Source organism: Heterocephalus glaber, unplaced genomic scaffold (genome assembly GCF_053883595.1).
Source record: "Heterocephalus glaber isolate CG9 unplaced genomic scaffold, H.glaber_assembly_v1.0 deba00001565, whole genome shotgun sequence".
In the NCBI taxonomy this organism is placed as follows: domain Eukaryota; kingdom Metazoa; phylum Chordata; class Mammalia; order Rodentia; family Bathyergidae; genus Heterocephalus; species Heterocephalus glaber.
Window position 1 is genome coordinate 135,274 of NW_028258352.1, and position 25,934 is coordinate 161,207.

The window sequence follows — 25,934 nt, forward strand, 5'->3', positions numbered from 1 at the left end:
AGGAAGAAAGGTTTATTTTAGCTCAGTCAGCTGGCTTCAAGGCAGGGCAGTGTGGCAAAGGAAAAAGAGTTCATGGCATGTAGGCAGCCAGTCTTCCTTCCCTTTGTAGTCCATCCAGGCTACAAGCCTATTGGTTGGTGCCACAGGTTTGGGCTTCTGTCTTCAGTAAATCCATCCAGCCACACCCAGAACCATGCTAAACCAATCAGAGGACTAATCCAGTATCGCACATGATCCGCCACTCCCAAAAGCCCCACCTGGAAGTGAATGAGGCTTTGGAGGACATTTTAAATGTAAACCCTAAGACCTATTTTGCCAAATAAAAATTTTAAAAAATTAAAACAAGTGGGTTTACTTTTGCAGGAGTGGAACCAGGGTGTTAGGCAATTTGCAAACAGCTTCTACCCTCATTTTCTTTTCTTTCTCTTTTTTTTCTTTTTGTAGTGAAAGAAATCAAATCCAGGGCCTCATGCAAGTATTCTATCCCTGGGCTACTTCCCCAGCCCTCTTTTTCTTTTTTTTAATAAAGCATACCATAAGTTGCAAAATGCGCTGGTCATAATTTTAGCTATATGGCTCATTGGATGCTTATGTAAGTCTAAACTTGTGTGATTGCCACCCAATGTAAATGTAGAACCTTCTAGTACCCAGAATACTTCTCAGATGTAATTTACCCAGAGCAAACTGGTGTTCTGACTTTTTCGCCATTGTTTGGTGTTGTGATTCTTGAACTTCATGTAAATGGAATTAGGAAGTAGATTCTCAGCTGCATCTGATTTCTTTGACTCCGCATAATACTTATGAGATCTATTCATTTGTTAGTGTATCAGTAATTCTTTTCCAATTGCTTTGTACTTTCCAGTATGTACTATATCACTATTTAATTTGTCTTTCTGTTGGAGGATATTTGGGTTGTTCTGGTTTAGCACTGTTACAGATAAAGGTGCTATGAATAACACTCTTTGGATAAATCTATGTACTTACTTCTCTTGGGTACAGACCAAGGAGTGGAACTGTGAAGCATAGGGTGAAAATATTTAGCTGTAGTGTACATACTGCCAGTTTTCAAAGCAGTTGTTCCAGCCCTTCCTAAGAGCAGAGCATCAAGTTCCTGCTGAGCTCACAACACTTGGTATTGGTGTTTTTTATTTCTTCTTCAAGCCATTCAGGGAGTGTGTGGTTATATGAGTTCCTTGAAATGATGCAAAAGTGGATTTTAAAAAAATTTGTAAATATTTAAACTACTAACTCAATACTGTATTCGGAAAGTCAGTGAAGGAGGATGGAGCAGGGCCTTTGGTCCTTCAGCCATTGTGGTGGACAGGGGCTGTCTGCCCTGTGTCTGCATTGATTTGAGGGCCTTTTCAGACTGTCTGCTCCAAATGTCAGAGGTGTTAGGATGGCTCTGAACATTGGCCTGTCTCCAGTCTTCTGGATCTGTTTCTCTCCAGTGGTGTTCTTTAAAGAAGACTGAATAGTGGTTGAGAGAATTTATTTGCAGTTTTTTTCATTAATGTTAAACATAGTTTATCTGAGCCAAAAGTATGAGCTCATTTAGGAGTCTTCAGACTTCAGTACCTTTCAATAAATGTTTCTCTTACCCTTTTCATGATAAGGAAGAAAGCAAAAAAGAGTGGAGGGATTCTGCCTTCTTCCTCTCACCCATTAGCATTGTTTTTCCAGCCTCCAAGAAAGTTTCTTTCTTGCCTTTGGACACATTTTCCATATGAAATGATATATAGAGAGTGCTTGGTGTTGAGCACATGGTAGATACTCAGATTGCTTCTCCTTCTCTGTTTCTGTTTACTTAGGTGTTTATCATTAAGCATCCCACCCTCACCCTACCCAGTACTGGGGTTTGAATCCAGGGTTTTCCCACTGAGCAACCTTCCCAGGACCTTTTTTATTTTAAGACAAGTTCTTGCTAAATTGCCCAGTCTGGCCTCAAATTCTCAATTCTCTTGCCTCAGCCTCCCAAGAAACTGGGATTACAGATGTGTACCACTGCTCCTGGCTGTAGTTTGTTCATTTCCCTACTTGGATTTTATGCTTTTTATAGTTCTCTTTTCTTTTTCTTTTTCTTTTTCTGGTACTGGGGATTGAACCCAGGGCATCATGCATGCTAGGCATATGTTCTACCACTGGGCTATATAATACCCATAACCCTCACACTTCTTTTTTCATCAAGTCCCCCTCTTTTTTTTCACCAGGAAAACATTGTTCTTTCACTCATTATAGTAGTCCCTTCTTATCTGTATTCATTTTCATTTAGCCATGGTTCAAACGTATTTAATGGAAATTCCAGAAATCATCTGTTCATAAGTTTTAAATGGCATGCCATTCTGAGTTGTGTGATGAAATCTTGAGCCACCCTGTCTAAGATGAAAGTTAGCCCTTTATCCATAATATTCATTTGCTGTATATGTGTCCAACCCATTGGCCACTTAGTACCTGTGTGTATCATCATATCACCTGTTGGGGTATTTTCATGCATGAGTTCAAAAAACTATTATTTTACATAATATCAGCACCAAAGTGCAAGAGTAGTGAGGCTAGCAATTCAGATATGATGTTATATAGTGCTTCCTTTAAGTGAGAGGGTGAAAGTTTTCTACTTAATAAGGAAAGATAAAAAAACTATGTGCTGAGGTTGCTGAGATCTATGTAAGAATGAAATATAGAGAGAGTTTGGTTCTGTCTGAGGTTTGAGGGATCAACTGGAGTCTTGGAATATAACCCCTGCGTGTAGAAGAGACAACTGTATTTGAAGTGTAGCACAGTGCACAATAATCTTTCCCTGTTCTTTGAAACAGGGAAGATAATACTCTGACCTAATAGTGAAAAGGAACAGGTTTGTCTAGCTTTCCATTTTTTCATTTGACAGAATTATGCTACTCAGAGCCCCATTTCTGTATCTAAACCACTGGGCTCATGGTTCTGCTTGGATGCATTGTTGATTCACAGCACTCATTATTGAAGAAGTGTCTCTTCATCTTCTCTCTTTCCCTCTACCATCTCTCATAGCTCAAGAGAGCTAGTAGTGAGGACATGCTCAACAAGTCTGGAAGTACATCCTCATCAGGGATGGTGCGACTGAAAAAGACTTCAACAGCTGGAGCCATCTCTGAGCTCACCGAGAGCCGCCTGAGGACCACTGCAGGTAGGAGGGACCCAGGTGGCTATTCATCTTGGCCATGTGGAAGCACATCAGCAATTCATACATTCCTCCCTTCATCATTTATTTATTGAGCACTTACCCTATGCCAGGAAGTGTTTTAGGCAATGTCCTTGCCACAAGGAGTTTACAGCCAGTGGGGAGGGAGTGCGGTAATTACTCGTTACCATGTGTGTGAAATCCTTTTGGGATCCAGGCAACATGATGTGTGTTCCAGGGTCATCTTGGTATGAAATGTGTTTGTGCATGGACATATGATAGCTGAGCTTTTTGTGGTCTCGCTGTTAAAATGCAGCTTTCAACAGAATGTTCAATTGTCTAAAATGGGAAAATAAATAGGTCATCATTAACCTATAATGGCGTTGAATGTTGCTATACTTAAGATTTTTGTGCTCTTGTCATAAAACATCACACTGCACACTACTTTTCTGAAGGCATGTTTTAATTTACTGTATTCAGTTTTCAAAAAGTTGAATCTTTGAAGGTTATATGTGGCTTTTGGAGGTAAAGGGAGTGGCCTGGTGTTTCTGTATAATAGTTTTACCATTTTAAGGAGGATTTCATACTAAATATACATACACATTTGGTTTTAAAATACAATAAATGGGCTGGGGATTTAGCTCAGTGGTTCTGCCACCTGCCCTGCAAGTGCCAAGGACCCGAATTCGATCCCCAGTATCAACCCCCCCCCCAAAAATAAAATACAATAAATGAAAGTACAACTTTTTTTGTTTTTCAGAATCTTTCTTTGTAAATTGCTTTATTATAAATACTGTAATTTATTTTAACTATATATCTCTTGCATAAAAGAAATTTCTATTTTTATTTTAATGTAATACAAGTAAATATTGATAAAAAATATATGAAGAACACTCTTTTTACTTCTATGAAAAACAAACAAAATTTCATAACAGAATAACTAGAGGATAACAGTAGCTAATACATTATGGGTCATGATCTAAAAGGGTGGCAAAAATGTTATTCAGAGTACAAATCAAAGACAAAAAAGTCTCTTACAAAGAAGAAGGAAACAAATAAAAGGACAAAAGTTACTTTTCAGTGAACAAAGAGAAACTAGTAGTATAAAGGAAACAAATTAGCATATATTTTAAAATATTTTTTGAAACAACAGAATAAACCAAGAGGAAAGAATCTAGGAATAGGTTCACCAGGAGGGCCCTGTGTCCACTAGGTCCACACAGGGAGAGGGGTGGGTGGCGGTGGTGCTGATGAATGGGCTGAATTCTAGCTGGCTTCTGGAGGCAGCAGTGCCATTTTGTAGTTCATCCACCCAGATGAACTAGTTTGCACAAAGGAGACTAGTTTTCTAGTTTGCACAAAAGAGTCTTAGAATGCTAGTTATGCTTCCCTGTTCACAGGTTTAGGGGTTGTGTCAGTGTCCAGTCTGACCAGTTGCGCCTGAATCCCCGTGTGGTGTAAGATGTCTCTGGGTGCTGGAGAGAGAAGCCAAGGCACGCGTTTGTTGACTCTGAAGTTTCAGCATTTTAATGGCTTAAAATGTAGATGTGATTTTGTTATTTATTTTGCAGTATTTGAAAGTGCAGGCTCAAGCTTCAATCTGAGTCCCAATCGAGCATTTTGTTTATCAGTTTTATGCCTTTGGGCAGCCTTCTTAATTTCTCTAAATATCTGTTCTTCATTTTAGGGGTATTTTTTTGGTACCGGGGATCAAACTCAGGACCTTGTGCTTGCCAGGCAGGCACAGTGCCACTGAACTACATCCTTGGCTCCTGTTCTTCATTTTTAAATGGAGGTAATGATACTTCTTGTCTCACAGAATCATTCCAATAATTAAATGAGTAAGTGTAGTCCACATATAAGCATCATACTGAACATGACAGGTATTCAGCCTATGTCAGCGTTCCTTGCTGTATTCTCATAGTACATGGCTACCTTTTATTGTCATAGTGTCTACCCATTCAGTTTCAGTTTCTCTCGATCTGCTTGGTTTTTGTTTGAGCGTCTTATTAGTTTGGATTGACCTTAAACTTGCTATGTAGCCCAGACTGGCCTTGAACTTCTAATCCTTCTGCCTTAGCCTCCCAAATGCCAGAATTACATGCATGCACCACTATATCAGCTTCATTTCCTCTTATCCATCGAATTGTTTGTATTGCCACCTTTCTTCTGGATTGTTACAATGACTTCCTATGCTTTCTCTCCACTCCCAGTTGAGAAAGATCCTATAGATGGCTGTGACTGTCTGAGTAAGATGGATGTATTAGTTACTTTTCTCTTGTTGCTCACATAAAATACCTGACACCCAAAGTTAGAGGGGAAAGAGTTTATTTGGTTACTCTTTGTAGAGGTTTCAGTCCATATTTGACTGGCTCCAAGGCAGGATGGCAGAGGGGCAACAACAGTTCATGGCAGTGGAAGACAGCAAAAGCAACAAGAGAGAAAGTACAGCTTATATTTATCAAGCCAGCCTAAAACTGATTCCAAAAAATAAAGGACTACCAAAAAATGACAGAGCAGCCTTACTCTCAAATATTAATGCAAAAATGTGAAATCAAAATCTTAGCAAATAGAATTTAAAAAGAAATTAAAAGGACAGATGTGTACAGCACAACCAAGTGGAATTATGCCACCCAAAAATGAATGAATGTTAGGGAATCTGAATATAATCTAGTATACAGAATTAATAGCCCAAAGGAAAATAACCACATGGTCACCTCGATAGATATGGAAGATGATAGATATGGAAGATGTACGTCTCACAGTTAGCAATCTTTCTGATTTAATAATAAACATTTGGTAAATTCTAAATGTATAGAGACTGCTTTCATGACATAAAATAGATGTATCCTGCCAGGTGCAGTGGTGTGCACCTAGGATCCCAGCTTCTTGGAGGGTAAGAGAGGAAGATTATGTGAGCCGAGGAGTTTGAGGCCAGCCTGGGAAACACAGTGAGACCCTATCTCAGAATAAATAAATAGCTACCTTTCTTATTAGTTAGAAAAGATAATAATGCCATAGTCTCATTGTGCTGGGGATTTAGCTTAGTGGTTCTGCTGCCTGCCTCACAAGCAGAAGGTCCTGAGTTCAATCCCTAGTACCAAAAAAAGAAAGAAATAGTCCCATTTATGAAAGCATGAAAAGGAATAAACTTAATAGTTCATGAATAGGAATAAACTTAATAGTTCAAGAGCCAATATAGTTAAAAAATCTAAAAATCCTTTGGAGGACAAGTTTATGTCCTTCAAAGAAAGCATAAATAAGTGGAATGATAAAATACATGGTTTTGGGGTGGGAAGATTAACTATAATAACAAATGTGATAGTGTAACATATTAAATATAATAGGGATGCCTAAATTATTCTATGATTTAATTTTCATTATAATGAAAATATAAGTGAGAACTCAGGGGTGGAAACATGGATAAAATGATACTAGGGTTTATCTAAACAGCATTTCTTATTGGGGGCCCCTTTGTTTCTAGGGGTTGGCAGTATATGAAGGCATTTTTGGTGTCACATCTGGGAGGTGATACTGACATCTAGTGGATAGAGGGCAGAGGTGCTGCTAAACGTCTTAAACGCACACATTTCCCAACAGTTAACTCCTCTCAAACTGTCAATAGTGGGCCAAGATTTAGCTCAGTGGATCTGCCACCTGCCTTGAAACCACAAGGTCCTGAGTTTGACCCCTGGTACAAAAAAAACACAAAACTGTCAGTAGTACCACTGCTGAGAAGTCATAATAGAGAATAATAAATATTTTAAATAACCAGGAAAATTCTGAAAACTGGTAAACAGGGGACTAACCACTAGCATATTGAAACTTATGACATACACAGCTCAGTGCCATATTGGAGAAAGTCTAGGGTACAGGGTAAAGATGGCATTTTATATTGATGGATACTTTGGTCAAAAACAATGAATGAGGAAGCACTTACAGGAGGATGGGCATGTTGGTGGCTCCCTGCTCCATGTGTGGCTGCTGCAGCAGGAAAAAGAGATTAGGTCTCTGACTGCTGAAATTGACCAGTTGAAAAACTATAGCTAGGGCTGGGGATTTAGCTCAGTGGTTCTACCGCCTGCCTCGCAAGCACAAGGTCCTGAGTTTGATCCCCAGTACCAAAAAAAGAAAAAAGAAAAACTATAGCTGTTTGGAAGCTTCTCCCAATTTGCAGCTGTTTCAAGAAGAAAATTTAAAATTAAAGTATCAGTTGAATATTCTTTGAGTCTTCAGGCAGAAAAGAACAGACCAACTAAAAATATTATTAATATTAATAGCTGCCTTCAAGAAGTCTTTGGTTGTGCCATTACAGCTGCACATCCAGACCTAGAAAATCCTCTTCTGATAGTAACGTCAAGTCAGCAGCCCAAATTTTGAGATTAACAGTGTAATAGTACCATAGACATTTCTCAGATGCTCAAAACCAAAGAACAGAAAGCAAATCCAAGAGAAATTGCCAAAAACATTACCAAACACCTGCCAAATAATGAATGTATTGAAAGAGTTGAAATTGCTGGTCCTGGTGTCACTAATGTCCACATAAGAAAGGATTTTGTATCAGAAAGGTTGACCAATCTCCTGGTGAATGGAGTTCAGCTCCCTGCCATTGGAGAGAATAAAAAGCTTATAGTTGACTTTTCTTCTTGCAACATAGCTAAAGAGATGCATGTAGACCACCTCAAATCAACTATCGTAGGAGAATGTGTGCTGCCTCTTCACATTTGCAGGATACCATGTGCTCGGGTTAAACCATGTAGGACCCAGTTTGACATGCTCATCACTCACCTGCAAGATAAACTTTCAGATTATCTGACAATTTCACCACATACTGGGGATATTCGGGCCTTTTATAAGGAATCTAAGAAGAGGAGCATAACAGTGTGTTGTTCTCCTCCAGAGTAAAGATCCAGCTATTACACAAGCTTGGACACTTATCTGTGATGTCTCCCAACAAAAGTTTAATAAAATGTATCATGCATTGGACATAACCCTAACAGGGAGGAGAATCCCTCTATTAAGACAGGGTGAATGATGTCATAAAAGAATTTAAAGAAAAAGATTTTGAAGATAAAAGACTCATGCAAGTGGATGATGGCAGAAAGATTGTGTTTGTTCAGGGTATATTCCATACCGTGGACCACAGTGAAATCAGATGGTGGTTATACCTATGATACATCTGACCTGGCTGCTATTAAACAAGGACTACTTAAGGAAAAAGCAGATAGGATTACGTGGTGGACAGTGGACAGTCTGTGTACTTCAACACAGTATTTGCTTCTGCTGAAGTGTGATGGGTTGGTGTGATCCTAAAGTAACTCGAGTGTCCAAAGCTGGATTTGGTGTGGTGCTAGGGGAAAACAAGAAGTTTAAAACTTATTCAGGTGGAACAGTGTGCTTCATAGAACTTCTGGAAGAAAGACTAAAGTGATCCATGGGCAAATAGAAGGAAAAAGAGACAAGGTCTTAACTGCAGAGAAATTGAAAGCTGCTCAGGTATCTGTTGCTTATGGCTTTATCAAATATGATGACTTTTCCCATAACCAGAGGAACGACTGTATTTTTTCCTTTGACAAAATGCTAGACAACAGATGGAACATAGCTGCTTACTTGTATGCTTTCACTAGAGTCAGGCCTATTGCATGTCTGGCCAGTACTGATGCAGAGATGCTCCAGAAAGCTGCTTGGGAGGTCAAGATCATTTTGAACCATAGAAAGGAATGGAAATTAGGCTGATGCATTTTATATTTTCCTGAGATTTTGCCAAATATTTTTGATGACTCATTGCTACATAGACTCTGTGCTTAAATTTATGACCTAGCAACCACTTTCACAGAGTTCTGTGATAGCTTCTACGTGTAGAAAAAGACTGACAGACTGGAAAAGTATTGAAGGTGAACGTATGCTGCTGTGCTAAGCGGTAACTGCTGACATGGCCACGGGGCTCAGTATCCTCAAAATAAAACCCATCCAAAGAACGTGATTGTCCTGATGTTTGGGAACTGTGTTTTTACCAAAGTGGCCATTAGCACTGTTTGCTTTTTTTTCTTTAAACAATCATGTGCAGGTAGAATCTAATAAAAATAATTCCTTTTTTAAAAAAATGAGTGAGGGGCTAAAGATGTAGCTCAGTGGTAAGGCACATACTTAGCATTTTTGAGGTCCTGGGTTCAAACCTTAGCACTATAAAAAAAAGACTGATAAAAGCTTTAGGAAAAACTAAAGCTGGAATCCTATTTCATTTCTCTCACCAAAATAAATTTCAAATGGAGTAAAGATTTAAATAATAAAGTATGAAACTATGAAAGTACAGAGAGAAAACATCAGAGAATTAATTTTTAGTCTTAGCCTTGGGCTTAAATAAGCACAAACACAAAAGTCATAAAGGGAAAGATGAAAAATGTAGTTAAATAAATATAAAAATTGCTTTGTGAAAAGAGGAAATTATTTGCAATACATGTAACAAAGGGCTTTATTTACAAAAAATTTATACCAATCCATTAGAAAAAGAAAAAGGACACAATAGAAAAAGTGTAGCTCACATAAAAAGAACACAGACAGGAGATGAGGCTAAGCCTCATTTACATATGGTTCAAGAAATATTAATCTGAGCAATCATTATATATATGGTTTCCCCTAACAGATTAGCAAAAAATCAAAACAGTAGATCATTGCTGGTGTTACTAAGGGTGTAAGGAGCTGGCATACCACATATAGTTGATGCACAATTTTGTAGTATTGATCTAAGTTTTAACTTTTACCAAGGATTTCTATTGTTTATATCTTTATTATTTTCTTTATTTTTTTTAATTATTGTTTTTGTTAGGGATTGAATCCAGGACCTTGCTTATGCTTTACCACTGAGCTACATACCTAGCCTCTCTGCTGTTTATTATTTAACATTACTGACGTATTTGAAAAAAGCACTATTGGGCCGGGGATTTAGCTCAGTGGTTTCGTCACCTGCTGCGCAAGCGCAAAGACCCGAGGTCGATCCCCAGTACCAAAAAAAAAAGGAAAAAGCACTATTTATGAGCAAGTTGTTTAGATGCACCATTATTGCTTTTTGTTTTTGTTTTTTTGCGGGGGGCAGGATCTCACTATGTATTCCAGGCTGGTCTTGAACTCATTATATAGTCCAGGCTGGCCTCAAACTCAGTGATACTCCTGCCTCCGCCTCCCAAGTGCTTGAATTGCCAGTGTGTAGCACCATGCTCAGGTGCATCATCATTTATAACTGTAAAATACTGGACACAACATAACTATTTATCAGTACAGGTTTGGTTGAATAATGAGGTTTTGCGTTAGTAGAATAGTATGCAGCCAGGAATATGAGCACAAATTTGTCTGTAATGGCAGGAAAAGATCTTGAAGATACTATTAAGTGTATGCTATAATTAGTAACATAGTATAACTAAGGGAAAACAACATTGTGTATATAGTATGATCTCATTTGTTTTCATTTTAAAAGTTTATATTAAATATTGAAACCATAATTTTTTTAAATGGGAGAATAAATAAGGATGTAAGAATGGTTATCTTTAAGGTGAGTTACCTGAATTGAAAGTTATGGAGGAAGACTTTTTCTTTTAGATTTCCTTGTACTGTTTGAAAAAAATTTAACATATACATAGATTGTTATAAAAAATTAAAAACAGATTAACAACCTAAGCTTCTTTGTTTCCTTCACCAGATTCTTCCTCTTCTTATCTTTTTTTGTGGTGTTTCTTAGCTATATGGTGTTGAAACATTTGCTCATGGCATGTGCTCCTTTATTCAGGATTCCAGCAGAAGATTTTGGCTTAATACTGGCTGTGAAGTGGGCAAGCCCCACACCCTGTGGGGCACTTACTTCCTTATTTAGCAAATGAAGGAAGTAACTACATATCTCCTATACAATGATGTCCTTGAGACAAATTTCTATGAATATATACAAACTTTAATGGGCTATCGGAATATAAGACACTATTGTTATTCTCCTAGTTACTCAAATTCACTATTAATTTACTTAAATTCTTTGACTTAATAGAGTCAAACTTGGAATTGCATTTCCACTCTCCCCCTTCTTTTTTGCAATGGTACCGATGGAACATGGCCTTACACATGCTAGGCAAATGCTCTACTACCACCAGCCTTGGAATTTTTATTTTTAAATTCAGGTAGTACTCAGTATTTGGTACTAGTTTCTGGATAGCTGACACTTTTGTACACTGTCATGATACCCTAAACTGCCTCATTCATGTGAATTTCAGTCTATTGGGACCAGTAGTTAGTAGCAGTGGCATGCAGCACATTTCTGGCTTGGGTGCTGCAACCTTTGTAATAGTATAGTGGTATTTGGGTGGTTACTTGAATATTTGATTGCATTTTGTCCACATGTGTCTTGGCTTTCTGTTACTATAACAAAATACTTTATAGCCCACTTATAAAGAAAAAAGTGTGTGAGGATGCTGAGAATTAAACCAGTGGACTTGTGCATGCTAGGCAAGCACACTACCACTGAGCTACATCCCCAGACCTTTAAAAAAAAAAAAAAACTATAAAAGGTTTATTTCAGCTCAGGATTTTGAAGGTTCCAGTCTAAGACCAGTTGATCTCACTGTTTTGGGCTCATGAGGAAGCAGCACATCACAGAAGGAGAACATGATTGAGCAAAACTGCTCATTTCATAGCCAGGGAGCAAAAGAGAGTTAAAAGGGGGCTGGGGTCCCTTTGTGACATGCCCCTCAGTGACCTAACTACCTCTCACTTAGGCCCTACCTCTCAAAGCATCCACCCCCTCCCAATAGCAACGCTCTGGGGACTAAATCTTCCACAAGTGGGCTTTGGGGAGACATTCCAGATCCAACTATAGCAACATGAACGGAAAACAGGAAAATGAAAGTGCTGGTACTGGCCATAAGTTCAGGTTTTAAAATATTAATACAATTGAGACAAAGATGGAAATTACTTTGTGTGTATAAAAAAAGAAAGAGCATCGCCCAATAGAGGGTCATAGGACTTAAGCAGTTCTCTACTGGGTTCAGCTGTGAAGGAAAGGAATCAAAGGAAATGAGGGACATGCTGGCAATGTGTAGTTAATTTACTCTGAAGGGAAAGTTATTATAAATTACATATAGATGCTTAGGGGGCAGAAGTCTTTTTATGGCTCTCAAGTCTTAGTTTTTGGACTTTTTTTTTAATACATACATGCTATTATTTTTCGAGTGTATAAATTTTTCTCTTAATGCATTTATTTTTTACTGTCGTAATAACTGCACACATTTATAGAATACAGAGTGATACTTCAGCTCAGGTATATAAAGTGTAATCAGATGAGGGTAATTGGCACATCCATCACCTCAAGTATCTATCATTCCTTCATTTGATTGTATTAATGTTGAAAATGATTTTGTCATGAGAGTATAATTACAATACTGTGATTTTGAAATTACAGTAGTACAACCTACAATCAGCCTGTACTACATTCTTTTTTGGGAATTACTCTGTCCTTAAGGAGAATTCCTCAGACCTAGAAGCAAGCAAGAAATGTTCCATCTTTTGGCGATAATAATTATATTGTCACCTCACATTTACACATAGCACTAACTTACCATTAACTCTGGTGGCATTGGAACCCCTTGAATTGGGAGGCATGCACTTTCTAGAAGCCTTTCCTTTTTGTTTGTTTCAAGACAATTCTGGTCTCCTGTGTGCAGGCCTTGTTGTCTCTTAGAAGCTCTGCCAGACTTTGCTTCAGCCAGAACAAAACCTAGCAGCACAAAAGTCAGAAAAGGGCAGCTGCTATGTGTGCAGCCAACCACCTGGCACCCTGCCTCAGCCTCTCTGGTCTGTCACTGCATTTCATTCTCACTCCAGCCTTAAGAAGAATGAGGTATTTTACCCAAATGAAGCAAACTTGACTGCAGAAAGATCAAACAAATTTGGCTCTGTATTTCCATGCCTGCACCAGGTGTCCACACTGAGGATCCATTCTTTCTAATTTTGTCATCATTTTTTTATTCCATTAAGCTTATTGGTACATTTTAAATATACATTATGATCACATTCATCATTGGGAATTTGTACCTATACATGATACATTTTAGCTCTTGTTTTTTCTTCATTCCCCTTCCTTCTCTTCTACCCCTCCTCCCCCATTTACAAAAACTTTGTTTCTATTTTATCCTTCTTTTCTCATATTTTTCCCATTTACAAAAACTTTGTTTCTATTTTTTCCTTTTTTTCTCATATTTTTTCCTTCCCTTCTTTCCTTTCCCCCACCCCCTCCCTACTTCCCCTTTTTATCCTATTTTGCATTATCTGTTATACAGTTTGATCCTCATTTACTCTTGCAGTTTCTCACACCAGAGAAACTATTTGGTATTTGCACATATGTGTCCTATTTATTTCACTTTGTCATCAGTCTTATTAACACATCTGAATTACAGCCAGGTCTTATTCTTCCTTTTCTCTCTGAGGTGACCTTTGTGTAGATCTCATCTTACCTGATAGGTGTAGGCTTTAGAGGATGGAGGTTTAGGGTGTTTCCTTTGTGCAGGTAGTAGCAGAAGTTACCTACATGCCCCATAAACAGCTTTTCTCAGGATCAAGGCAGAGGCCATGGAAACCCCCTACTCCAAAAGCTGCAAAGAAATCCCACCACCAGGTGGCAGCCCTTGTCAAAAATCCAAATTTGTCCTTTAGGTCTGAGTCTTGGCTCTGAAGAATGATTTAAATACCTGACTTCAGACCCTTCTTCTATTTATTCATTGATTCAACAAATATTTTTTGAGTTCTTACTGTATGCTTGGCATACATCAGTGTCCTGTATGCTTGGGATCCATCAGTGTCCAGGAGAAAGATCCTTCATGGAGCTACCTGAGTAAGACAGGGAAGAGGAGAAACTTAAACCAGGTGGACAGCTGGGGAAAGGGTCAGCAGAGCTGACCACTGGAGCAAAGGCCGTGCACCTTCCCATGTCCCACACATTCAAGGAGCAGTAAGAAGGCCAGTGGGGCTGCAGTGGAATGAACAGCAGAAGGAAAGGGGGGCAGATTGCCCATTTAGATGACTCCATGTACAGCACATGTAGGACTTAACATTTTAAACTGATGTCAGTGCTTTCTAAAAGTTCAATAAATAGAAATAAATGTTAAGGGCCAGTTTTATCTTGACTAGGCACTGCTTTAATGCTCACAGAATCTTAGACACATCTGTTATCAATGAGGGCAAAGCAGTTGTGATTCCAAGGTCAAAAGTCTGCTTCCCAGGCATTGCCTGTGCCCTTGCCAGCACAAGTAGCCATCCATTCTCCAGTTACTTATGTCTTACCCAGGCAATACCTTAGACTCTGACCTGTAGGGCCTGTCTTCTCTGACTTGGGAAGGAAATGATCCTGGGCTCATTCCAGGCAGGTGGGTACTCCTCCAACACAGCAGGTAAATATTCTCATCACCCTCTAATGTATGAATGAAGAGGCTCAGTAGGTTTGGTAGTGTTCCCAAATTCAAACCCAGGGCCTGACTCCAGAATTCTTTTTTCTGCTGCTAGAAATGACTTGGTTTTTATTCTGCACCATTTTCACCTACTATAGAAGTATGACTACCAATGAGTGACATTCTTTGTGCACTAGGTACTAACTACAGTACTATTCTAAGTATCTGATAAGTATTGTCTCCATTAGTCTTTACTGCAAGCCTGTGAGACAGTATCATTATTATGTTCCATTCTGTAGATCAGACACTGAGGCAGAAAGAGACTAAACCAGCTGAACCATATTCACACTTAGTAAATATTGGGACCAGGACTTGCAGATTAGGGAACATAGGCTGAGAAGAAATCAGGGGACAGGTGACGTGTGTGGGGAGAGAGTAGAAAAAAGGGATGCTGAAGGTCCTCTAAGTGAGAGGCCAGAGGGTGGGGGTCAGTTCCTCTGATGCCCTCTCAGGAGGAGCACTGTGGGTCAGGAATGTCAGGGAATTGAGAGACTGGGGCTGGGCCAGTAGATGACAGAGACGAGGGAAGACAGTGCCAGGTGCTGCGATAGGAGTCTTTGAGATGGATGGAGTGCATTTGGCAGTGGGGAAGGGAAGAGATGGGGTAAGAGGACCACCTGGGCCACCTTATGCCTGTGGGTTCAGAATATGTGAGGAGGGCAGACAGGCATGCACAAACAGTGGTGGGACCCTCACAGGCCAGGAGTGTGCTGAGTGCAGGAACATGCTGATTCCATCAGGCACCCCACTGGGCTGGGGAATTGCTGAAGACCCAAGGTGTGGGACAGATGAAGGGTCTGAGTTTGCTTGGAGATGACAAGCTGCAAAATCAGTGTTAGCAATAAGTTTGTTGTTGTTGTTGTTTTATAATTATTAAGGATTTATTGATGAATAATTTTGTGATTAAAATAACATTTCAGATTTAGTGTTTTCATTTTCCTTCTGTTTTTACACTTAGTTTATTTTCAGATTGTCACAAGAACACTTGACATAAGATCTACCCCCAACACATCTTTAAGTGTGCAACACAGTATAATGTTGTACAGCGGCTCCCTAGGACTAGTTCATCTTGCTTGCCTATACTCCTGAGTGGCAGCTCCCTGTTTCCTTCTCCCCATTATCCCAGGATCCACCATTCTACTTTCTGTTTCTACAAGTTGGACTGTTTTAGATTCTATATATGTGAGACCATACAGCATTTGTGATTGGCTTACTTCTCTTACCGTGCTGTCCTTAAAGTCCATTCATGTTGGAGCATGTGTCAGAATTTCTTTCTTCTGGAAGTCTGAATAATATTCCATGTGATGGATGGACCACACTTTAAGTGCTTTAGCAGTGTCTAGAGTAAACTCAGCTGTGACAGTTTTACAAATTTGTCTTAGTGTGTAAAGTGCTACATTCTTAGGTCCATGCTACACATGGCTTGTGGCTTCATGTTTCCTAGCAGTATGTAGTTCAGGTAGGGCCTTGGAGGGGGACCAAGTTTTCCTCTGGCTTTCTGATAGGCACAGGTGGAATGATGTTTGAGACTGGTCCTCCTGGAACCCTGTGGTGCAGAAAGGTGGGTGCTCTCCCTGCATCTCCCAAGAATATCTCTGTCTGCCTCTGTCTCTCTGACTGTCTCCCCCTCTCACTCCTCTCCTTTCTCATTTGTGCCTTCATTTTATGTTTTTATTCCTACTGTGGATGGGATTCTTTATTCATTGTATTTTTTATTTTTTCAAATACAGAAGGTACTTGAATGCCATCCTTACACAAACAAGGGCCATGCTAATCTTCTCTGTATCATTCCAATTTTAGTATTAGTGCTGCCAAAGCAAATATTCATTGTTTTTCATTTTGTTTTATTTTGTTTTTGCATACTGGGAATTGAACTCAGAGGCACTTTACTGCTGAGCTACATCCTCAGCTCTTTTTATTTTGATACAAGGTGTTGCTAAATTGCCCAGCTTGGTCTTGAAGTTGAAATCTTCCTGTCTCAGCCTTCCAAGTAGCTGGAATTCCAGGTCTGCACCACTGCACCCAGTTTGTTTGTTTGTTTGTTTTGAGATGAAGTCTTACTATGGTGCCCAGGATGGCCTCACACTCCTGGACTCCAACAGTCCTCTTGCCTGAGCTTCCTGAGTAGGTGGGACTACACATGTGTGTCAGCTCTCAGCTTCATTGTTTCATGTTTTTTGTTGTTGCTTTGTGTTTTTTGTGGTACCAGGAATTGAGCCAGGACCTTTTCCCTGAGCTACATCCCCAGACAGTTTTTTATTTTTTATTTTGAGACAGGATCTCACTAAGTTGCTACATTGGACTTGAATTTTCGACCCTTTTGCAGCAGCCTCCCAGTGTGCTGAGATTACAGGCATGAGCACCATGCCTAGCTTAATTGTGTTTTCTGATTAGGTAATTTTCACATATTTGTGACTGGCTCACTCCCTCACCATCCTCTCTTAGCATTAGTAGGTTTCAGTTGATTCCCATGTGTTCTCCAATTGAACAATGCCTTTTGTCTCCTCCATTCCAGTTGTTGGTTTTTATTTCTAGCTCCTGCTGTTCTGTGTGTGGCCTGAGTTGAGTTAAATACTAGTAATGTCCTTGACTTGTTTTCACCTTACTGTGGATGCTTTTTTTTTTTCTGTACAGGGGATCGAACTCAGGTCCTTCGGCTTGCGCAGCAGGCAGCAAAACCACTGAGCTAAATCCCCGGCCCTATGGATGCTTTTTGGGGTTCTTTGCCATTAAATATGACAGAAAGCCAGCTTGAGATAATGATAATGTTTTTTACTCTTTCTGTTTTACTTAGGTTGTTATTAGAATTGAATGATGGATTTTATTAAAATACCTTCTAGGCATTCTATTATTACTTTGATTGTTGCTTCTCTTTTTACCCTGGAGTCCCTTCAAGATATTAAATTAGGTATGTATTTGGTCCTCTGGGTATATATTCCATGTCACATAGCCTCTTTTATTCTTTTAATCACTTTCATGCCTTCTCTGTTTTTTTTAAAGTTTGCCATCTAATGTGCACTGTTTTTATGTTTCTTTAATTCAACTTTTGTATTCTTGAGCTTTTGCCTATAATTTCTCTGATTTCAGATTATTTATTCTTTGTGACTTATTGCCTTATTCTCATAACTATACCATCTTGAATTCCAGTGAGCATGCAAACTGGAGATTTTCTAAAATTTCCAGTTTCTTTTAGTAACTTTGTCTCATAGGTACATATTTACTTGGAGTTCTCATATGGGTCCCCTTTTATGAACTGCAAAATTTTTCCGTGTAGAGCTAGTGATTTTTTAAATGATCATTCATCTTTACAGAGGGAAGCTTATGTGTGTGCAGCCTTGGAAATTGAGAGGAATTCAACAGGAGAGCATGTGGGTATCAGGTCACGTCTTTTATGCTCAATTAAAGGAAAAGAGGAAAACGTTTTATATTAGAGTGAAAATGAAGAAGGTATTAAAGCCTGAGGTACAGTTTCAACAAATTTCCTTTTCTTTTGTTATTTTCTTTGTGTTTTGTTGTTCCCTTGGTAGAACCCTGAAGGTAGATTTATCCTCCCCTCACTGTGTGACTGCCCTTGATGTTAGCCAAGGCTGTGAGTTGTATTGTTGCTGTTATCAGCTGGCCCTGGCTGCTTCCCATGCCTGAAGGCTAGTCAAAGAGAAAGAAGTCTTGGAATGCTTTCTGAAGAGCTCCTTGCAAAGGTCTCAACCTGTGGTCTAGGTATCCTTTTTTATGATGATTATTTTGTAAGGCACATTCAGTATCCTAAAATGATATTCATCAATCATACACATGATTTTAAATATAGGAGAACATAATATAATACATAATATAGGAGAAAAATGAAAGAAAAATAAAGTAGCATGTTTCAGCATATCAATGCGGGAGGCTGACGCCACTAGGAGGTATGGCTATATGTGGGTGGATATGGCTGTCAGTATAAATGCTACAAATGAGACCGACTTGAGTATGGTGTTGTGAATTCAGATACTGGAGCACTGTTGACATTGGTGGTTCTTAAATGCTGACAACTCAGAGTAAACTTTTCTTTAAATTATTATTTTTTTTTTCAGAGTAAACTTGTAAACAGAATAAAGCAGTGTCCCCTTGAGGTAATGTTAATTGCAGTCTTTTTTTTTTTTTTTTTTGGTACCAGGGATCGAACTCAGGACCTTGCGCTTGTGAGGCAGGCACCAGAACCACTGAGCTAAATCCCCTGCCATTAATTGCATTCTTAAAAATTCAATGTATAATAAAAATACTCTGTAAAACCATGTTTGTGTTTCTATGCAAAACAGTTAGATGGTACACTTAGGTAACTAAGAACAGTTTTTTACCTTCATGAGTGCTGTAACATAGCATAAGGCTTGAACACAAAAGGGGGTTTCCTGTTTACTTGCATTTTTCTGATCAGTAACTAATTATTCTAGTAAAAGATACCAAGTTTCAGAGATTTCAGATGACCTGTTATGTTGGATACATGATAAAGTACTTTTTTTCAGGGCCAGGGATTTAGCTCAGTAGCACCGTGCCTGCCTAGGAAGGTCCTGAGTTCAATCCCTGTCACCAACAAAACAAAACAAAAAACTTCTCTTGCTTATTTTTATTGTTTTTATCCATAGTGGGTGAATTTTGGGTGGTCAATCATTTTTTCTTCTCAGGTTTTTTTCTTTAGTTCTATGTCAGTATTTTCTCCTATCAGTTTGTAATTTTTAAACTTAAAGATCAATAATTGTAGTAATTATAATAATGGCAAAGTGTATAATTTTCCTGAAAATGTAAAGTCAATGTAAATGTATTCAATGTGTATATTAATTTAGTTAAACATTTCCTTTTTTATTTTGCAGTTACTGTAGATTCACATGCAATTGTAACAAATAACATATAGATAGATCCTTGTACCCTTTACCCAGTCCCCCCCATTGTAACATTTTCCAAAATGATAGTACAGTGACCTTACAGGATCACCACAAGGATTCCGCATGAAATCCTTTTAGTCATACCCACTTCCCTTCTCAAATCCTCTTCTAACATTTGGCCATCACTGATTTGTTTTCCATTTTTGTAATTCTGTTATTTCAAAAATGTTCTGGGGCCGGTGATTTACCTCAGTGGTACCACTGCCTGCCTCGTAAGTGCAAGATCCTGAGTTCTATCCTCAGTACCAAAAAAAAAATTCTGTAAATGGAATTATACAGTATGTAAGCTTTTGGAATTGGCTTTTTTCACTCATATCCATACAGGTCATTAAATGTGTCAAATATTGTTCCTTTTTATGATACGAATATGCCACAGTTTAACTGTTCATTTACTGAATCTAAGTTTTTTCCAGTTTTTTGTAATAATGAATAAAGCTACAATAGGTGTTTATGTAAGTTTTTTGTTTGTTTTATTTTGTTTTAGAGAACACTTTGTGGGAGAATTTCTGTGAGAAAAATGCCCAGGAGTGCAGCTGCTGGGTAATATGGTAATTGGATGTTTAGTTTTTAAAAACATTACTAAACCAGGTGTGGTGGCACACACTTGTAATCCCAGCACTCAGGAATTGGAGGCAGGAGGATCGCTGTGAGTTTAAGGCCACCGTGGGCTACATAGTGAGTTCAAGGCCAGTCTGAACTACATAGTGAGATCTTGTTTGAAAGAAAAGAAAAGAGAAAAGAAAAGATAAAAAGGAAAGGAAAGAAAGAAAAAAACCCACTAAACTCTGTTTGATAGAGCTTCTCCACATTCTTGCCAGCATTTGGTGTTGTTGCCCTTTTTCTCTTTATTTTAGCCATTGATACAGGTATGTAGTGTAAGACCGAGGGCCTTACCAAACGCTCCAAGGAGCTGACTGCAGCGAAGAACACCCGGGAAGGAACACACTGGACAAGTTGGAAAGTAAAACAGACCTTAGTCTGGCCAGATGGCACTCCCAAAGCAAAGTAGCTTAGAGAGGCGACTAGCCCAGAGTCCAAGGCTCTTTTTATAGGGGGTTGCAGGGGAAGTTAACAGGTGAAATTTACAGAAGAGGAACAAAGGTTAGTGGTCAGCTGACATGTACTGATGGTCAGCAGATGTTTGTAGATTGCTCTATAGATAGCGGTGTCCGGAACATCAGTTTCGAACAAAGAGTTGAGTAATTTACTTTGGGACCTTATGGCTGATACAGATCTTATCTAGTGTCCCAGAACTAACAAGCATCTTTATCTATTTACTCACATTCAATCACAGTTGGGGCTAGGGGAGTTTTATGATTACAGAGTTATGCAGTCCCACAGTAGTGATATTTCATTGTCATTATTTTAATTTGCATTTCCCCAGTGGCTGATATTGAACATCTTTTCATAGTCTTATTATCTCTAACAGGGCTGCTTATATTATGTATTTAATACTGAGTTGTATTTTTCAATCAGTCCATTTCTTCTAAGTTGCCCACTTTTATATGTACAGAGTTACTTGTGGTATTCCCTTTTATCCTTTTGAGTCTATAGGGTCTGTAGTGATAGTCTCCATTTCACTCTTGATTCTGATAACTTGTGTGTCCTATCTTTGATCAGTCTTGCTAGAGGTTTGTCAATTTTAATGATTTTTTTTGAAGCACTGGGGGCCCAGGTGTGGTGGTGCACGCCTGTAATTCTAGCACTTGAGAGGCTGAGGCAGGAGGATCACCACGAGTTTGAGGCCAGTCTGGGCTACACAGTTCAAGTCCAGTCTGAAATACATAGCAAGACCCTGTCTAAAAACAAAACAAAACAAAACAAAATGTACTGGTACATTTTATTATTTTTTGGTACATTTTAGATATACATAATGATAACATTCATCATAGGGAATTTGTACATGATATATCTTGCTTCTTTTTTTCCCATCCCTCCTTCAATCCCTCTTCCCCTCCTTATTTTTTTCTATTAAGTTTATTGGTACATTTTAGGTATACAATATGATGACATTCATCACTGGGAATTTGCACCTTTACATATGTCTTGGTTCTTATTTTTTTCCTTTCCCTTGTCCTCCCTTCAACCCCTCCACCCCGTCCTATTTACAAATACTCTGTTTCTGTTTTTTCCTTATCTCATATTTGTTCCTTTCCCTTCTTTCCTTTCTCCTACACCTCCCACTTCCCCTTCCCCTTTGGACCTTTTCTTTGTATTTCACATTATCTATTATACATTTTGATCCTTATTTACACTTTGAGTTTCTCACACCAGAGAAATTATTCCATATTTACACGTGTCCTATTTATTTCGCTTAAGAGTATCACCTCAGTGTGTATCCATTTAGCTATAAATGTTCTCTAGTTTTCTCATTCTTTATGGCGGAGTAGTACTCCATTTTATTAAAAAACCCACATCTAGACATCACGATCTGACGGATCCGACCATGGCTCTGCGCAGAGGGCTGGGACGTCCTGGAATCCAGCCAGGCCTGCAGTGCGCATAGAATGCCGCTGGAGCATGTTCCGCCTCGAGTCAGACGCTGGGGCGAGGCCTTCTGTGGCCGCGGGGCGGTGTTGCCGGGGTTGCTCCGCGCGTGCGCGCTTGCTCCCGGGGCCGCTGAAAGCCAGGAGCTCGAGGTGTTGGTTGCCAGGAGCCCGAGTTGCGCCACAAGGCCAGCCTGGGCCTACTACCACTGTTGGCAGAGCTGGCCTGGTTCTCGAGGCCTGCTGCAGCAGATGGAGAGGAGCGGCAGGGAGCAAGTGGGGCCGCCACCGAGGACACAGCGGATGAGGCCGAGGCTATCATCCAGCTGCTGAAATGAGCCAAGGTGAGCATCATGAAAGATGAGCCAGAAGAGGCCAAGCTAATTTTGCATGATGCCCTTCGCCTTGCCTATCAGACTGATAACAAGAAGGCCATCACTTACACTTAAGATTTGATGGCCAGCTTAGCATTTAGACAAAGTCAGCTTGAAAATACGGAACAACTTTTTTTTTTTGGTACCAGGGATGAACTCTGGTACTTGCGCTTGCATGGCAGGCGGCGAAACCACTGAGCTAAATCCCCGGGCCTGGAACAACTTTTTAAAGCAACAGTGAGTTACCTGCTTGGAGGGGGTATGAAGCAGGTAGACAGTGCAATAATTGAAATCTCCCTGAAGCTGGACAGTATCTATGCTGCTCAGAATAGATAAGAATTTGCTCTTGCTGGCTATGAATTCTGCATTTCAACTCTAGAGGAAAAAATTGAAAGAGAAAAGGAGTTAGCAGAAGATGTTATGTGAGTGGAACAAAAAGCTATTACCCACCTCCTCCTGGGCATGTGCCTAGATGCCTGTGCACGATACTTTCTATTTTCCAAACAGCCATCACAGGCATAATGGATGTAGGAAAAAGCTCTGCAGATTTCTGAAGAAATACAAGAAGAAAGACACCCACAGACAGTTGTGTTGATGAATGACCTGGCTACTACCTTGGATGCACAGGGCCACTTTGATGAGGCCTATGTTTATATGCAAAGAGCACTAGATCTGGCAAGACAGATAAATCATCCTGAGCTGCACATGGTACTCAGTAATCTAGCTGCAATTTTGGTACACAGAGAACAATACACACAAGCAAAAGAGATCTACCAGGAAGCACTGAAGCAAGCAGAGCTGAAAAGAGATGAGGTTTCTATACAGCACATCAGGGAAGAATTGGCTGAGCTGTTGAGAAAAAGATCTTTGACTTAACTTTATCACGCTCTAAATCTATTTTTGTTGTGGGGAGAATAATTTCTGGTAACCAACAGGAATAGTTATTTCAATGTCTGTGGCACCCAAATCAATCATGTAAATCTTTTGTTCTCTATTGTTAATTCAGGTTTCTTCCATATAGCCTTGGTGAAGGACAAGTTGTATACACTGCCACTTTTGTTTTGCAAGGAAAAATAACTTTGACCCAACTAATTGTGACTTCTAAGGACTGATGTTGAGTGATGATTTCTGTTGTAACATGATTAGGTGGTGTTCATGCTAGTCTAATTACAGATGGAGATGGGCCAGTTTTCCTTTGGGTATGGTAATTATACTTGGTTATCTCTACCGTAAGATTTTGGTTCACTGATTTACTGCCCTTTCTTCTCTTCATCAATACTTGGCAGACCAAGCTACTTATCTCATGGCAGAGGGGGATTATGGTGAGTTATTTCTATTACAAACTATTTCATGAAGCACAGTGTGGGATTTAATGCATAAAGGAACATTGCCGCCAGCACTCCACATGAAGTTTTAAAGTGAACATTGGGCACTGTGAATATAGTACCCACTTGGTTATTAATAAAAGTGAACTATGTGCCTGGTTTTATGTAGCCATTAAAAATGGTGGTGGTGGGGGGGGAGGAATGATGTAACCTCTTGCTCATCAATACTGAGCATTCAATATTATTTGTAGCTGTGGTCACAAGTGGTCCTCTTTTGCACGTTTTGGTTTGGGCTGGGGATTTAGCCCAGTGGTCCCGTCGCCTGCCTCACAAGCACAAGGACCCGAGTTCGATCCCCAATACAAAAAAAAAAAACAAAAACAAGTGGTCCTCTTTTAAAGATACACCTGGACTATACTTAGACCTTCACATTAGGGTTTTACAAGTGTAGATTTAAAAACCAGTAATTCTGATATGTGTGTTGCTGGTAAAGTAGAGCCACTGACCTGGATCGTAGTTAGTCCTGGCTTTCTGATTTTGGAATCTCAGTATCCTCACCTGCAAGTGAGGAAAAAACAAGATTCTTTCTTAGCCATGGGGGAAGGAATCTAGTCATACGACTTTTAAATGAATAGACTATTATGTTGAAAGAGATTTATCACACTGCCTCAAAATATGTAAATACAAGATACATAGATTGATCCTCTTCTGCAGTCTTGCAGCTAGCCATTTGTCTGGGGGGAGGGGAGACAGTTTTTCTAGGTACTGCAAAGGAACACTGATATTGTTGATATGCCTGTGTGTGTGTATGTGTGTGTGTGTGTATGTGTGTGTTGGGAAGGTGGAATTGGTAAACTGCTATTTTTGGTTCTTATGTATATACTGAAGAATCTTTTCATAATAAACTAGAAACTATAACAATAAAAAAACCCCACATCTTCTTTATCTAGTGCCCAGTTGATGGGCAATTGGGCTGTTTCCAAGATTTAGCTATTACAAATTGCCACTGTAAACATGGGTGCACATATATCATTGTGGTGTGCTTCAAAACCCAGCACGGGAATAGCTGGATCAAATGGGACCTTTAATCCTAGTTTTTTTTAGGTATCTCCATACTGATTTCCACAGTCTGGTGATTGCACCAATCTATACTCCCACCAACAGTGGAGAAGGGTTCCTTTTTCCTCACAGCCCCAACAGCAATTTGTTATTGATTAATTTCTTTCTTTTTTTTTCTGAGTAGAAACAAGTCATTTTATTTATTTTTGTTGATGTTGTTGTTGTTGTTTTTGGTACCGGGGATGGAACTCGGGTCCTTGTGCTTGCACAGCAGGCGGCAAAACCACTGAGCTAAATCCCCGGCCCTATTGATTAATTTCTTGATAGCAGCCATTCTTTCTGGTGTGAGGTGCAATCTCAGCGTTGTTTTCATTTGCATCTCTTGAATGACCAGTGATGTTGAACATTTTTCACATGTTTATTTGCTGTTTCTACTTCTTTGTCTGAGAAATGTCTGTTCATTTCAGATGCCCATTTTTGGACTGGGTCTTTAAATTTGGGAGGTCTGATTTTTTTAAAAAGTTCTTTATATATTTTAGATAGTAGACCTTTGTCTGAGGAATAGCTGGTAAAAAAATTTTTCCCACATTGTAGGTTGTCTCTTCACTCTTAGTGGTTTCTCTTGCTGTGAAGAAGCTTTTTAATAAGGTGAGATCCCACTTGTTGAGTTTTTGTGCTAGTTCATGTGTGACTGAGGTTTTTTTTCTGAAATCTTTTCCAATACCAGTGTCTTCAAGAGTTCTACCTAACTTCACTTCCAGCTGGTTTAGTGTTTCTGTTTTAATGTTTAGATCTTTGATCCATTTTGATTTTAGTTTAGTGCACAGTGAGAGATATAGGTCTAGTTTTAATCTTTGGCAAGTTAAAACCTAATTTTTCCAGCACCGTTAATTAAAGAGGCTGTCTTTCCTCCAGTGAAGGTGTTTGGCTCCTTTGTGAAAGAGGAGGTGACTGAATACGTCTGGAGTTGTTCCTGCTTCTTCTAATCTGTTCCACTGGTCGTCAGGTCTGTTTCTTTGCCAGTACCATGCTGTTTTTATCACAGTAGCTTTGTAGCATAGTTTCAAGTTGGGGATTGTGATACCCCCACCTTGTCTTTGTTGCCTAGAATTGCTTTTGCTATTCTAGGTCTCTTCTGGCTCC

General features: G+C 39.3%; 1 protein-coding gene, 1 non-coding gene and 2 pseudogenes across 18 annotated transcripts in view; 3 read left to right on the forward strand and 1 right to left on the reverse strand.

Annotated features, from left to right (window-relative positions):
• LOC101705037 (cytospin-B) overlaps nucleotides 1–25,934 on the forward strand; it is a 394,241-nt gene that overhangs the window by 115,928 nt on the left and 252,379 nt on the right. For 10 of the 16 annotated variants that reach the window (XR_015443362.1, XM_087192079.1, XM_087192080.1 and 7 more), the window contains 2 exons: nucleotides 3,025–3,160; nucleotides 4,842–4,949. Coding sequence is in view for 15 of the 16 variants with exons in the window: in XM_087192079.1 (XP_087048205.1) it covers nucleotides 3,025–3,160; nucleotides 4,842–4,949 (244 nt within the window). In the remaining variant the exon portion in view is untranslated. The remainder of the gene's footprint in view (nucleotides 1–3,024; nucleotides 3,161–4,841; nucleotides 4,950–25,934) is intronic. The other 6 variants (XM_087192083.1, XM_087192084.1, XM_087192085.1 and 3 more) reach the window with 1 other exon arrangement.
• Nucleotides 5,031–9,137, forward strand: LOC106008280 (arginine--tRNA ligase, cytoplasmic pseudogene; annotated as a pseudogene).
• Nucleotides 7,228–22,606, forward strand: LOC147823740 (tetratricopeptide repeat protein 19, mitochondrial pseudogene; annotated as a pseudogene). The gene has a single exon (XR_015443364.1). The product of XR_015443364.1 is annotated as a tetratricopeptide repeat protein 19, mitochondrial pseudogene (transcript).
• On the reverse strand, nucleotides 16,345–16,451 carry LOC147823741 (U6 spliceosomal RNA). The gene has a single exon (XR_015443366.1). It is a non-coding gene; the product is annotated as a U6 spliceosomal RNA (small nuclear RNA).